General features: G+C 39.0%; 1 protein-coding gene across 2 annotated transcripts in view; it reads left to right on the plus strand.

Annotated features, from left to right (window-relative positions):
* Positions 1-7,940: 7,940 nt before the first annotated feature.
* The window catches only part of dph6 (diphthamine biosynthesis 6), a 57,449-nt gene continuing 48,946 nt past the window's right edge, over positions 7,941-16,443 (plus strand). For both annotated transcript variants that reach the window (XM_003442837.3, XM_019349178.1), the window contains exons 1-3: positions 7,941-8,116; positions 8,478-8,569; positions 10,488-10,672. In XM_003442837.3, the coding sequence (XP_003442885.1) occupies positions 8,094-8,116; positions 8,478-8,569; positions 10,488-10,672 (300 nt within the window). In that variant the 5' untranslated portion in view covers positions 7,941-8,093. The remainder of the gene's footprint in view (positions 8,117-8,477; positions 8,570-10,487; positions 10,673-16,443) is intronic.

Here is a 16,443-nt window from a genome sequence, read left to right on the forward strand (position 1 = left end):
TGTAGTTTCATAGGATGATGGCACTAGTTTGTTGATGTTTATACTGCAGTAAAAGAGACAGAGCTGGTAAATCAGGGAAAATGTTGTAAAATATATATATATTTGATCCTATTGTAAACTTTAACTATGTTACTGAAGTTAACCTGCATATGCAAGTATTCATTGTTGCTCAGGAGCAGCCTCCAGATGGCCGCATGTCTCCTACCAACACCTCAGACTCCTTAACCCTTCAACCCTCGAGCCATTCAACCTCTCCCCTCTAACACTGTCTCATTCCTTGTTTCATTTTCATTACAACCCTCCTGCGAGGAGTTGAACTTGTTGCCCCATCTGAACTGGGGTGACAGCTCACTAAATCACTGCCTTTTAGTGGGCCTGCCCCCTTTTTTATACACTTTAATCACCAGACTCCAGTAACCAGGAATATTGGGCCCAGTGTATGGAATTCTCCTCGTAAAAGAAAAGGCACAGGCCACTGATGTGCCTCTCATGGCAGAATCGCTGCTAGAATTCATCTTGTTCCTGCTGAGATGGTGGTTGATGGAGGCGCTGGCTCTTGCTTACGGGTGACAATCAATCGCTCAGGATCAACAGGTTTTAGGCTGTAAACTTGAGGTCATCTCCTATCTAGCCGACAGTTTCTCATCTGGTGATGCTGGCGTTAATGCTGGAGGGAGGCCTTGGATTTTGTTTGTTATTTATGGTTAGTCACAGGTTTAGAAATGGTTCTGAATGATCGGAGGCTATTTTTTACACTCAGTCTGTCATGGCTTTAAATTGGTTAACCCCCTGTGTACACAGGGTGTCTGAGAAATGGAGAAAAAACAAAGGAAATTCAAGCTACTACTATAAAACAGGTTTTGTTTTTATTCAGAAACTTTTTTTATCCACAGATTGATTGAGTGGTATGGCTCTTCTTGTCATCTACCATACATTTCAGTCCTTGCTTTGATTAGTCTCTTTTCTCAGTAGTAGTCCTCTCTGTCTTCTTTCCTCTTCTTCTTCCCTCTCAATTTCATCTCCAACTAAACATTAATCCTTATCCTCCCTAAGGAAGTCCACTTCATGCAGCAGTGAGGGTATTTAGAGTGAGTGTTGACATTGGACAGCAGGTTAGACAAATATCCTAGACTCAAAACCACAAGACAAATGGCAGATCAGAGCTCGCTGTGTTCTGGCAGCGAGTTTCCTGGTCTGACTTAGCTGAGGCCAGCCATTCAGCACGAATGACATCTTACTGCAAGGAAGAAAGGTGGGTGGTGGATGAATGAAAATGTGGGAACAGTTTAAAGAATGGGAGCGGGACAGAGGGAAATGGAAAGAGAGCAGAGAGAAATTTGCTGAAAGGTAAGAAAACAAAACGTAAAGGAAAGGCAACCGGCAAGCATGAGGGGTGATTTTAAACACATTAATTTATAAACACACACATTTTTCATATTTTTATGTCTTTCTTGAATACATTTAGCTACTCTTCATAGTGCAGAAAAGCTAAGTGAACACTTGAATTTAATAACATATAGACACTCCTTTACATGTAAAAGCCTCCATCATCTGTAGCTTTTTATGAGAGCTTGAGCAACAATGTGCAGAAATTTGAAACCATCTATTCCAATGAAACTGTTTTGGTTCGTCTGTATTTCTGGAATGTATTGACTGAACAGCCCTCGTGAGGTCCCACCACAACATTTGAGTTTAGCTGAGGTCAGGACTCTGACGTGGCCTTTTCAAAATATTAGTTTTGTCCTTTTTAAATCCCTTTGTTGTTGATTTAGTTGTGTGCCTTAGGTCATTGTCATGTTACATCACCCATCATCTCCTAAGCTTCAGGTAAGTATATGAGCCATAGTGAATATATCAGGGGGAAACAACATTTAGCACCCCTGTAATTTAAGCCCGAGTCATTTTTACTTTATCTTTTATTTATTTTAAACGCCTGCCACTCCAATGGAAACACTTTGTATTTTTTCTGGCTTCTTCCTCAGACAACATTATTAAAGTTTCTCCAGTCTGCCTTTCTTTCTTTCTGCCTTCAGCAGTGTAGTTTTTTTTTTTATCGTCACCACTCTATGCACCTCACTTCCAGGAAAGGGTATTTCCATATAAAGAAATGGCAGTGTGGCTGTACGCAGATTTTATGCAGATTTTAGACAAATATGTGGCAGCAAGAACAAACTTGGCCAGTGTGCACGTGTCAAAACTTTGATGGCGATTTTGAGTGCACACTCGTTTTTGTAAAAGGTACGATGATTCCTGAGCACATATTAAATAAGGGCTATAATTCCTAAGGCCCTGAGGTAGCAAAGCAGCTCAAGCTAAACTATGATGCTCCCTCCACCGTGCTTCAAGGTGGGGATGTTTTGGTGTTTATGTGCAGTGCCTTTTATTCTTAGATAGTATTCCACATTTTTCAGAGATAATTTGGAGTATTCTTGTTAATTTTCTATCATTTTTCCCAATTTTTTAAAGATGTTTTCTCCATGATGCCTTCCACTAACACCATTCTTATTCTATGCCAAACATTTTCTTCCAACATTAAACAATAGAATAATATTTTGAGAAAAAAAGGAACAGCTGAATATTTTGTCTGTTTATTTTTTGTAGTTATATTTGATTTTTCTAATGTAAGAAAAGCCAAAAGAAAATTTGCCTTCAAGGACTAGTCTTGTGGAGTTATTTGGAATACCAGCAACTCCCACTGCAAACCTAGAGGTGGTTTTGATTGCGCATTACATCATTTCAAGGTGGAAGCAAACACGCATAACCGCACACAGACATGCAAACTAGGCCCTGCCACTGTGACAAGCTATCTACACACACTCAACTCACATAACCACACGCATACATGCAGACAGCACAAGACACCACGCACACTCCACAGAGATATGAGGCCAGTTTTGACAACCGCCAAGCTGACTTGGCATTGGTCTGACTGGAGTGATCCAAGAAAAGCAAAGCAGACCCACGAGAGGGCTGGGGCTTTTGTGTTTGTGGAGTGTCACACTTCATCACGAGGGAAACCCATAACAGGCCCAGGAAGACCTTTGAAGCTATGGGAGGAGTGTGTGGGAATCGCCTCTGTGGCTACCTCTGATGTCAACTCCAATACTCTGATTGCAGGATATTTCCTGGATTAGGATTATGTTTGTCGGCTGAGATGGAAACTGTCCGAGGATTGTATATCAGAGAGCAGACTAGCTAATTATAGCATCCCATCCACAGCTTAGTATTTAAGTAACACACCGGCCAGCAACACAAACAGAATTTATATGTTTTGCTCACTTCAATTTATAACATAAGGACAGAAAAACAGTATATTTATCTGTTTGTTTTTTGTTTCAGGATATCCATATTGGATTTGTATGGCACAGCTTTAAGGCTTGATGTCCCATGGTTTTGATTTCTAGGAGGAGATAGTTTCTGTGAACCATTAGGCTGAAGATCCCATGTGTAGACCATTGCCAGGCAGCATCAGGGTCAGGTGATAGCAGCGTGTGCAGTTTGCTTTGGCTGCTTTAAAATTAGTTGAATGGTGGTATACTTAAATGGACCACATCCTTTTGGCTGAAGCTTCACAAGTTTCAACCGCTGAAGCCATAATTTGACTCTAGGATGCTATAAGTAGGGCAAGACGATTTCAAATCAAGGAGAAATATTCAGGAAATTACATTTGTACTTAGGGATGGTTGGCTGGTTTAGCTGTTGGAAAGTTTCCATTTCTACAGGGCTGCATGGGTCAGGGAATAGTGATTTTTTTTTCTTCATCTACTTTTAACCCTTGATTAATACAAAAATACATCCAGACTCATTCTTAAGTATAATGTCTATTTTTAAATAGCCTATCCAGATCAATAATGATGACAAATGTAGAGGCCTAACAAGAGAGCTGCGATTTCAAGGTTCACTATTTATTAGTCTTTAACAATGCTCCTTTGGTATGTATTCAGTGCTAATTAGGAATTCATGTTTCAAGAAGCTAGACTAACATGCTGAACAAGGTAAACATTACTAAAAATCACCATGCCATTACAAAACATTACCGTCTGACTTAAAGCATTATTATGCCCCAAATAAAGGCCACATTGGCCATATTGTCTTGTTTAATAATAATAATAAAAATATAAACTGTGAAGATATAACAGCAAATTTCTGAATTTGCAGTTCTGTTCCTGCTAAATGATCCTTAAAAAAGCAGTAAAGGTTCTTAGGAGCATAACTGTCATTATTTTTTACTTATTTATTTTGTTCTGTGAAGCATCATATATACATATTATTGCATTCAGGTTGAATTGAGATATGAGATAAAAGCACCACTTTAAATGCCTGTGAGAGCCACTTTTCTGCGCAAAGATGTTTATTATTTTGAAGACCAAATAACAGCTCTAAGCAAAATGATCTTGGAACGCTCACAAAAGTGCAGCATCTTATTGGGCAAAACATTTTTCAACCATTTTAATGCTTTATGTCATGTAGAAGCCAAATGGAACAGGGGTAACAGCTAAATTTTCATTGGGAGACTTGGGGGGGAAAAACTCAATTAGTGTTTGCAGACTGGAGGAGGGGGGTTGTTCAGGACAATGTCATGATCAAACACGATTTGGATCAAACCGTTACTTTTTTTTTTTCACATTCTCTCACATTTCCAATCAAGGACCGATTAGCCTCAGACATTAATGAGCCTACTAATCCATTTGGGCCCCTCGTGATAACAGTTAATTGTCTGTAAAAATGTGTACAGATCCCCGTTTGGGTTGTTTACTAACTGATTTGGATGTGGTTAGGCCCTAAAGAGGTATCATTATGTTGATAGTTCTTTGGAAAATGAGCCCCTGATGGAGACAACACCAGAGTGGTGTAGAGTTAAGAATACACAGGACTGCTTTCAACCATTGCTCACTTGAGAGCAAATTTATCAGTACTTTAAAACGTTTGGCGGCCACCAGTGCTTGTTAAACTTCACCTATAATTAACAGGAGTTTTCTATAGAGAAGAATGTCTTAAATAAATCTCTGACATTTGGGTAGTTCACAAAGTTTGGAATAACGTGAGGAAACCGGACTACCAGATGTTTCAAGCAAATAGCTTCATTTGTGCCCTACTTTGTTTGTGACTTAGTTGAAACTTAATTCCAAATTACAGTAACAGTCACGTCCAATTTATGTTTGGTGTAGAGTCAGAACGGAGAAGTGGATTTTCTTGAGCTGAAACAGAAAGTTCTCTTTGAGAAGAACGATGCCAAACACTGCTCACACAGTTTTATTTTATTAAAGGCCTCTAAAAAAAATGAACCTAAAATTAAGGCTGTTTTAAGGTCATTAGTACATGTTTTGTTAATTTTCCCAATATTTAATTTCTCTTTAAAACGAGTCAACCTTTATATAAAACCAACTGAACAAAAAAACCAAAACATGGCACTCAGATGAACGTACTTTGGATCTGTTGTAAATACTTGTTCACATGACAGAATTTATATGTCATTTTAAAATTAATTTTAGATGTCAACAGCATGTGAATCCAGTATTTTTGCGCTACATCTGAAAAATACAGAGTATAAATGATCACAATAGCTGTTATATTGTGTGATAAATTATTATTATTTTTTAGATACTTTATTGCATCTTATTGTTTCCTTTTATTGGCTATCATGGCACTTACTTGCTCATTTATTCACAAGTTGTACAACCATGTGTTTTTTGTCAGGAGTAAAACTAATTTTCTCTTTAGAGTTAACATTTATTGGTAAGATGATCTAATCTTACATTACATTTACTTACATTTTTACCTTTCAACAAACATTTTATTTAAAATGTACTACACTGTTATTTATTTATTTTCTTTATTTTTAATGTAATGCATAAATATCATGTAAGCATTATAAGAAACTGTTATTCAAAACCCCCCCAATCCTCTGCTTCCATACATGACGTGGTGCACAAGTGTGTTTGTGTGTTTGTATTCTGGCCACTCAGCCTGCAACCTTGGCTGGCCTGTTCTGACACTCAATTTATTGTCCTGTGATTTGAGGCCTTAGTTTCTCATTACACCCAAAGTTTTTGTGTCCTTGTGCGACAAAAATTAGTTTGTGTGTCTGTGTAAATCACCTGTCATATGCACATGCTCCTTTAAGAAAAGGCCAAGGGTGTCATTTGATTCCTGCTGCCTTGCTTTCATATTTATGCGTCTCATATTCACGTCCATTGGCTGTGTCTCAGTTGGGCCATCCATCAACACTTTTTATCCCCATCACACCAACAATACGGACATAAAACGCTCTTTTACGTCAGCAAAATGCTGCCACAAATAAAACATGAACAACACACCTCTTTATTTGTCTAGGTAATAAACGACATAAATTAAAAGTGATAAGTGACAAAATTTGCATTAGTCCTATGTTATGGGCTTGGGCTTTAATGGAAATTACCACAGGCTGAGAACTTTTAATATAAAGTATAACCAGCACAATTGGAAAAAAAACCGGTGATGTATTAATGAGTTTACAAAACTGAAGGACAACCAGACCCAGAGGGATGTGACTGGCTCTCCAGGACGAGGTCATTTTTCAAACAAACATGTCAAAGGAACATTTTTTAAAACTATATCACTCATCCTTTCAACTGAAATTTCCTATAAGATCAAAATATTGAAATATTCATCCTACAGATATACAGGCACTTGTTTGTTGTGCATATTTTTGGTACACTAGACTGGGGACTGAATAACTTGTTCAGCTCTATTATATCTCAATAAAATAGTTGAAATATAATAGAACTCAATATTTTTTATTGTTGCCATGTCAAAGAATTTAAACCAAGTAAACTATAAATAAAGAAAGAACAAGGACAGAAATTACAAAAAAATTAAGTGACCGAATATTACATCTTTTATCATCTCATGTAATAAAGAGGGGAAAAATGAACATATCATAAGAAAATATTACTCCATTAGAAAACAAATCCTTCTATTCAGCCTATACTGTCTGCACCCCAACATAAATGAAGCTCATCTGCAGGTTGTAGATTTTGCTATATATTCAGGATGAATGCAGCTAAACCAAAACAAAAACAAAAAAGGGAACCTAGTAAAAAAAAAGCAAGGGGATGAAGAGACGTCTCTCTCAATTTTGTACACTCAGACAGAATCAGTTGCCTTTGGCCTGCTTAGGGGTAGAAGGTGAGGGAAGCACACAAAAGCAGTGCAATTATTCTGCTCTGGCACAACAACAGAGAGCAAAAGGAGCATCAAAGGCTTTCCTCTGAGCAAAATAGGGCTCCCTCAGAGGAAAAGCGCAACCTGTGTGTGAATACCAGTGCATGGACTTTAGGCCCTCTCTTGAGACACAAGAGGCAAAGGATGCGTGTCAATAGAGTTGCAGTGCCTATCCACTTTGATTACGTTATAATACAGCAAGCAGTGGCAGCAGCGTAAATAAACCATTTTCAATGTTTTTTCAGCTATATCTATAAAAAAGTAGACATGTCAAACTCATTTTTTAATATATGAAATATGCCATTTCACATATGTTTAAAACACACACACTTTTTTTTGTAACTTATGTACACCCTGGAAACACCTAACACAGTGAAACAGTAAGTCTTTGCTGCATGTCTTTGCACTGTGATGGGAATATGCAGCACTGACTGAACATACAGAGTATAAACCTTTGACCGACAGGCTTGGTAATATCCAACAGCGCTATCCTCTTTTTAGCACTATAAAATAAATAACATCTATTTATTTATTTTTAAAAAAAATATTTTCTTGGTGTCTTTCAGTGTAATATATTTTTATCCACTATTGGTTGAACAAGTACCGTTATACTTTCTTTTTCTTTTAAAAGATTTGAATTATTAAGCAGTAACTGTTAATAAACCTTACATTTCAATAATGTAAGTAAGAAAGAGAGCGGTGTTACGGATTTTCTGTCAGGCACATTAGAGGGCACCTTAGTCGAATGAAGAGGGTCCTTCAACAACCCGGAAGTCTGGCTTCCACATGTTTTTGTGTACGCTCGCCGGTTACTAAGCGGGGTTATCACATTGTGTACATTGTAGTCCATACTTGTGGTGTTTTTAGGCTCAAAACCGAAATCTAACAGGATGAAAGTGGTTGCGTTAATAAGGTAATCGCAGCTTGCCTCTTTAACCATCACACAGGTCTGTCACTGATGATTTGTGCATGCAGAGCAGTAAGCTACAGATGCTGATGTATCTATATGAGTTAATTCAAACCAAGAATATGACACCCATGTAGGTGTAGAGTTATTGCCTAAGGATTTGAAAACGAATGAAAGAGTGGCATAGAGTGGCTGTAACGTGCTGTAAGAGTAGTGCACCAGAACTCACCCGGTACATCCACAAACTTGTGTTCCAACCCTGGATATTAATTCTGGTGCACCACATTCCCACATTGCTAAACTTTGCACCCATGTTAATGTGTGTGTCAGCTTAGTCTCTGTGTCTGTTTATCATGTTGTGTTCCAGTGGGGGCAAAGACAGCTGCTACAACATGATGCAGTGTGTTGCTGCTGGGCACCGGATCGTAGCACTGGCCAACCTGCGCCCGGCTCACACAGGTGAGCAAAAGGTGCTCCTGGGGTTTATCTGTAAGCCCCAGGAGCTGGCTGGAGCTGGCTTTGCTATATGGGCCAACCAGCTGCACTTCCGTTCCCAATAACTGTTCATAAACTAAATATTTGACCATTTCACTTTTGAACTGCATGTTTGTGTGCTGTGTCCTTACACATATTTGATCTGATTTGATGTTTTAACAAATGAAATATTCAAATATTAGTGTTTAAAATAACCAGAGTCATTTATGGAATGCTAAGTAGGCCAAAAATATATGAATAGTTTCAAACCTAAGTTAATGATTAAATACATTTAAAACATTTAGCCACAATATACTTGAAGTTTACAATAATTCCCTATTCACACTATACTGTATGCCCATATGATATGTATTTTGTGTCTAATACCAACACATTAATGTGTATAACTGAAAAAAATGTGAAGAGAAACAGCATGTCCAATTGCAGATTAACAGGTTCTATTTATCTAATGCAACATCAATGCTCTCTCTAGTACTTAACTAAAATTCTTCTCAATAATAGCACTTAAATTTTTTGTTGTAAACTTACTTAAAATTATGTATCTCTCATTAAACTTCTCCTCTGTGTTTTACAGTTATACTTCCTTGTACTGTATAGCCCACACTACAGCATTATTGTCTAAAATTGATACTTCCCGTATTTTTGAACACTTTAATCGTGAGGAATTAAAATTTAGTGAGGAAGAACTCTTCATGAGATAATTTGCAAATATCACTAAATGGGGCTCTGGAAAAATATTCTCTATTTTTAGTGATTGAAATACTGGAGCGGGTGCTCTGTATCGTTTGGAGTTGCCCAGATCTTGCAGTTTGTTCGCATAGATGCTTGCCCTCCCTAAGTCTGCCAGAGGTCTCTTGAAGTTAAAAAGGAGTTTTTCCTCCACACTCACACTGAGTGCTTTCCCAAAGGAAATCTTTGGTTTCTGTCTGTCTGGTATAATTTAAGATGTTGGCCTAACTATGATAAGTGGCCTGAGTTGTTGGGATTTTTTTCCAGTTTAGTTCATTTCAGTTTTATTCATACTATAGTGCCATTTCACAACTGTCTAAAGCTGCTTCACCTTTTAGGCTAAAATGGAAGAGTTTGTCATAACTGTAACTGACTTGAACTTTGATTATAAACTATAGTGCGTGTCACTCTCTTGCCTATGCGCATGTGTGAGGAGCCACACTTGTATATATGTAGCAACACGGAGCTAAAAATCAGTTGCTTAATTACTGAATTTTGGTTTTAGTTTTTGCTTTTCATCCTCCAGTCTCATGCATCCCTAGTGCATGTTTTCATAGTTTCTTATTAACACCTGGAAGCGGCCCAGTACAAGCCTGACCGAGTGGTGCAGGATTATATTGGCTGCTGAGCAGCTCCTCTGGAGCAGTTAGGGTTTAAGGGCCTTTTTGAAGTGCATATAAGTGGTGTTAATGAGGAAGGTGCAAGTGCTGCTCTTTCACTTCACCAATCCAAATTTACTGTGTCCATCTGGAAATTGCACCTGTGACCTCTGAGGCACCGGGACAAGTTTTTAGGTCACTGCTGCAAAAATGATGAAACTTGAAACTTTCTGTTAAGTTTGTTCAGACTTTTGTCATGCAAGTTTTTACAGTGAAATAAGTTTATTTTAAATTACTTTCATTAAAAAAAGTTTTCTTTAATGTGTGGTATCTTGAATATACAATGTATTGTATTAATAAAAACATATAGTCGGATCATTTTTAATATAGTATTCATTAGCTGTAGAGCTGTAGAGGTAGATATTTAATGTCAGTTATTTCTCAGGGAATTGCAACATCACTTCTTGTGCATAATCCAGTGAAATCCCTTTTGTCAGACGCGATTAAGGCTCTCATCATGCACAGGTTGTAACTCATTTTCCTTCATGCATTAGATGAATTGGACAGCTACATGTACCAGACGGTGGGCCACCAGGCTATAGAACTGTATGCCGATGCCATGGACTTACCTCTGTATAGACGCACCATCCAGGGATCTAGCCTGGACACTAGCAGAAACTACAGAGAGACAGAGGGAGATGAGGTAGAGGACCTTTATCAGCTGCTGCACCTTGTGAAGGTAGGCATCTGTGCCAGAAGAGTTTATTACCCCGGATGTGCATTTTCAATCCATATCCTCCGGCCAAGAGGCCTGAATACTTTAGGTGCCCATGACATTTTATTTCTACGCACAAAAATATTGTTTCATTTTCTTGATTTATCTGTAGAGTGCAACTTCCAAAGACATTAAGGTAACTGTGTAAAATGCTTACTCGCTTGAAGTAAAATTTCTACTGCTTGACAGTTTTGGTTGTAGTTTAGTGTTTTATAATCTGCTGAGTGTTTTCAGTGGATGACAGGTCTACACTGCAGGCACCCAAACTCTTTTACAGTGGAGTCATATTGTTGTAATACATGATGATTATGTGGTTTGTTATTGTCTTGCTACAATATGAAAGTCCTTTTCCTAAAAAAGGCTTTTTTAATGTTTCCTTTTCATGCCGGGTGCACTAAAGCACTCTATACTGTAATGAGTGTTGGCTTTTCAGCTGCATTCTGATAAAAATCCACATAGTGTTGCTTTTGGTCTTCCTTAATTCCCAAAAAGAAATTGAAGTTGAACTGTCTAGTCAGTTCTTAGTTCCTATTGCAAACTGCCGGGGAGACTAAAAAGCCCATATAGTGCTTTTAGCCTGCCTGATTTAGCATATTTTAATTTTTCCTTTGAAAATAAGGTATGTTTTCTTTTTATTTTACTTTGGAATAATAGTGTGGCTGTTGGATCACTTAATCAATTTTTTATGGGCAAAGTTGGAGAGAGGTGCCCTTGAACAATGGCTTCACAGGAAAAATTCCATTCTTTTTTTATCTCACTTGACAGAAGATCAGATGCAAAAATTAATCACCAAATTAATATTTCATCAAATACCACTTTTGACAGGACTCTGAGAAAATATTCATTTGATGGCAAATTATGTATGAGGCCTTGGTGGTCCAACTAGGTACGGGGTGGCTGACTGACAGGTTTGAGATAACTGCATGTGTGTTTAGCACACTGCTGGCACTGCTTGCCTACCTGACCGCCTGCAGCCATGAGGAGGCTACCTGGACACACGCTTCAACAGGAGCAAAGGCTCTCCCTGCTGTCAGCACAAACACCGCGTGGGATTGATCCTGTGTAACACTTTATCCCCGCTGAAGCCCCACACAACCTGGCAGCATCAACATTTAAGCACTTCTTATGGGTTGCTGGATGGGACTTTGTTGTTGAAATGGGATTCCGCTTGATGTGGTGTATATGACAGAGGTATGCGTGAATCGTTGTGCAGGTATGTGTGGAGACATGTTCATCTGACTGCTTCAAGGCCCTACACCACCTTAGTGGCAGGGGCCAGTCTGCCAGCCTGAAGGCATTTTTACCTTACTTCCTTACTTCCTTTGCCGTGTGCAGTAGAAATCTTTTCACATGCAGCTACATGGGCAAGTTCTTGATTTTTCGGGTTATCTTATTAGTACACTCACATCCACACAGCTCGGTATTTACCACTTTTGTGAGTCAAGTAGTGGACAGCTTTGTGGAATGTGATGCAGTATGCCCACTCTGCCTGTGGTCAGGGCTCTAATTGCAAAGGGCTGCTAATTTCCCATTTCCAGGTTTTTTTTGGTCTGACCTCGCCAGTCAGACAGGCCATAGATCAGGGCAGTTTGACTCCAATGAGGCCCTCCCAGGCCGGGAGACCTCCACTGGTCACCCGGCGCACCCCTCACACCCCTCTGTCATCAGCAGACCTGGACCATAAACAACAGGCTTCCTCTCATCCGTAAAGTTATGGCAACCATAAGAATACAATCTTTTAATCTCAAATTTCAAGTTACTGCTCTCGAAAGTTAATTTTTCAACGAGTGACTAACTTGTACCACAGTTCCACATTATGTACTGTATTGAAATAGTAAGTTATTTAACTTGAAGTGTATTTTTAAACTTCCCAAACTTTCTCATGTCATCTCAAATATCGTCTTAGAAAATCATTTCGGTTACGTTCCTTCAAGTTGAGTAGATATTCCTCAGTTTGTTTCTTTTTTCTTTATTTCCAAAAAAATTAGACAAAAACAAACATATTTCTTTGACCATAAACTTTTTAATGTTGTTGATTAGTGAAGGAAATGATGGAGGGGGGAGTAAAAAGAAGGGAAAAAAAACACAGCTTTTGATAATGAGCTGTTAAATCACTATTGTTGGAAAAGAACAGTTTTAGCATGAAAAAATGTGTTCTGTTTTGGAAAGTGTGATATTTTGAAAGATTCTTTCTCACAGTTTGAATTAATTAGAAGTTACAAGATTATATTTGGCAAATGACACTTGAGCATAGATGAAAGATTTTTTTTCCTCAGATCCAAAGTTGATGAGTTTTAAGTGGATTCTCTTCACTTCCTCCTCCTCCCCGTTTTGCAGTGCTGGTGTCTGACTCGTAGCATGAGCCAACAGTGCCATCTATGGATCGTTCACGTTTGCTGACAAACCAAACATAATCTATACACACTGGCCTCTAAGAATGTTTGAAGCCATTTGAAAGATTCAAAGGAAGAGATCATATTCTTCAGAACCTTTGTTGACAGAGGGGGAAAAAAGCCCGATTGTAATAGAAAAAATGAGCTATCCATTCCCTGGCAGTACTGATAATAGCAGAATGACAATGTGGCCCTATCCTTGGCCCCCTTTGCTCTCATCGCTGGCTGTGTATAGCTGTGCTTCTTTGAAGTGTGTAACCTGATCAACATGCATGCAAGCCCATCCTGCTAGGTGCTGATCTTTGAACCTGCTCTTTGAGGGGGAGAAATAAGTTTTGGTGGAGCACTTTCATATATATACAGCTAAGAATGCATTTTCACAGAAATGACATCTTTTCATTCTCAACGACGCTTTCAAACTACACTAGAATATAAAGTTTACATAAAGATGTTTTTCTGTAAGTGCAACATTTGTATTTATTGCTAAGAATTAAAATCCAGCTCCTTCTGTATAAGTGTGCTTTTTTTGTGGATTTCATAGGTAGTGTGTCCATACTTCATTGTGTGGCTGCTCTGCTCCCCTCTGCTGTGATCCGCTCTCATGTGTGATACAGATCAACAGTGTCAGTCACCCCTGGCTGTAAAGCCAGTTCCCCCAAAGGCCTGCAAAACCCCTCATATTAGTCATATCACATCCCTCAATTCCTTTATCCTTCTCTCTGTGCTCTGTGACCTGACACAGTGGCTCTTTATTCCCTGTGACCCAGCTTGTGTGTGTGTGTGTGTGCGTGCTTGTGTGTTCAAGGTCAGGTCAAAACAGGCCTGTGTTACGTGATAACAGGTCTATTGCTGTCATCCGTGCACACCTCTGCCTCTCTTTCAACACTGTAGTCCTTTCACTACAATCCATATGCACTCTATTTGTCACCCTCAGCCGCAAACTATTGTACACAAGTAGATGTTATGAATTATGAGTAGTTAATTCCATTTTACAACACAAAGATCTTTCAGAGATAGGACAACCTATATGGCACTGAGTTTTGGAAAGACGTAATTGTAGCTTCAGTCACTTGATATGGTAATAGATACTTTATAAAAAGAAAATGACTCTATTGCAGCAACTCTGCAACCTTTGAGCTGATGAATAAAGACAAAGACATTTAAGCTCATTAGAGTGATGAGGAACAATAGATGATATCTATGCACATGTTCTATTCTGCCAGCTCTAATTAGCAGCGCTGTGACATCTCTGTCATACTGAGACCCTGCTTTGAGAACGATGGAAATGTTACTTTCAAATCCAATTTCCTGTCCTCTAATGCATTCGACTTTTCAGAAACATGATTTTAATTAATTAATTAATTATTTTTATAAGACAGTTCAGTTAAGATCCAGCTTTCCCCGTTTTCTTTTTTTTTAACAAGCCAGTATAAATATATATGTGTGTGTGTGTGTGTGTGTGTGTGTGTGTGTGTGTGTGTGTGTTTTTTTGTTGTTTTTTTTAGATGTCTGAGAAAAGTCCTGGGAAGGCGCACTGAGACCTTTGGCCTTTGTAGATGAAACATTCCCTTCCATTGGTGTGTGTTAGAACACCTTGTTTTTAAGTGAGCTAATCTTTCTCCTAAACTTGCACACACTCTCCCCCTATTCCCTGTTTCTCCTGACCATTGTTACATACACATTCCCCCCTCGTCCTCAGTAACTACTGCCGCGCCATTATCGACATCAGCAGACAAGAGTGGGGCCCTGTGGGATCGCAGAAGCAGCCCGTCCACAAGTCCAAACAATCTGTCTCATTCCTCTCTCTCGCTCCCTCACTCCTTCGTTCTCTCTTCTACATTTCTGTCTCCATTGTGCTGTCGTCGCACTTTCATCCGGACCCTTCAGAAGCCTGGCACTGCCTTGTTGCAAGTTCCCTGATGGAGGTGCATCCTGCTGTGAGGAAAGAAGGGAAAAGGACTGAGACATAGTAGAAAGAATGGAGCAGAAAGGAAGAGGAGGGCAGACTGGCTGGTAGGCAGGCGGAGGAATCTCTGTATCTTTGTAGTATTGATTAGGCAGCTGAGGTGTTGTGAGACAAGATGTTCAGGAGGAGTGTGAACTATGAAAGGGGGGGGGGGCCCAAAATCAAACACGCAGCCCTTCTCTGATTACCGGCATGGTGCCGCATTAGACGTACATTGGGGGCTCAACAGGAAAATGGATTTCTTTAAAAAGCTGCTTAATACATAAATCATGACCTCTGGGGTCACAGCGAGGGTTTAGGAGATCAGATCAATAACAAAGCTAATGCAGGCTTGTTGTAGCTTGTTTGTGGTGCTGAGAGACCTCTAAATGGTGTTACTGGAAGTAGCTCACAAGCAGCCTTGAACCAAAGGATAATCACTTTGGTGACAGTTTTGTTTTCTTACGTTTCAGCAAAGTTTGCAGTTCCTAACTTTAAGATGCAGCACAGCGTGTTAAAGTGTAGATTTCAGACAGATTTCAAACAGCTGTCTCTCGGTGTTGCCTCTTTTTGTGATAGCCATTGTTATCTTTTCCTTTGGTCCTGAGATGCTTGTATTTGTGTTGGTCGGCGCAGTGGCAGTGAGGTTGAGATTGCAGACTTGTTTTGCACATGAGGAAGGATAGCATTAGCTCTGAGATAATGGCACTGTGTATTGTTCGCGGGCCGTGTGGAAGTGGTGGGACAGGATCTATTAGATGCAGGCCCATTTCCCACCAACTGACGCTAGCAGTCCCCACAAACATTAGATAAAGAGTCAAGCCTCAAGCCTTTGTAATTTGTTTGTATTTTTCTGCTTAATGTACTTTGCTCAATCTTGTTTAGCGATGATGGAAGCTGATAGCCTTATCTCGACTTGCCGAGGGCACAAACCACTACATTGTTGAACATTGTTCAATGAGAAACGTGCGTGTTTATGGTAGGTTTTTTCTGGTTTTATTTTGATACTGAATGAATTGTAGATGTATCGGAAGGTTATTGCATTTGAGCTATTGCCTCAATGTTATGCACTGAAGTAAAGGATTATACAAAGTGTGTTCATATGATTCCTTGTTTTAGTTTGATTTTCAGTTTTTTATTTAGAGAAAAGTTGTGATAATTTTCTAGTCCTGGCAAACATTTTTTTTACCTCCTTTTTGTCACTGTGATTGTTTTGGCATGCCTTCTTCAAAATGCCTTTGAATGACTTTTGCAAATCAGCTTCTACTTCATCATCAGAGATCTGTTGTTACATCTTCAACACTTTCTTCTCTGCTTTAAAAACTTCAAAATTTTAGCTTTGTCTGAAAATATAAACTAAGCTTTACATGCCTTCCTCAGACTCAGTTCAGTTGTTT

The sequence above is a fragment of the Oreochromis niloticus genome, linkage group LG19 (genome assembly GCF_001858045.2).
Source record: "Oreochromis niloticus isolate F11D_XX linkage group LG19, O_niloticus_UMD_NMBU, whole genome shotgun sequence".
NCBI classification, from domain to species: domain Eukaryota; kingdom Metazoa; phylum Chordata; class Actinopteri; order Cichliformes; family Cichlidae; genus Oreochromis; species Oreochromis niloticus.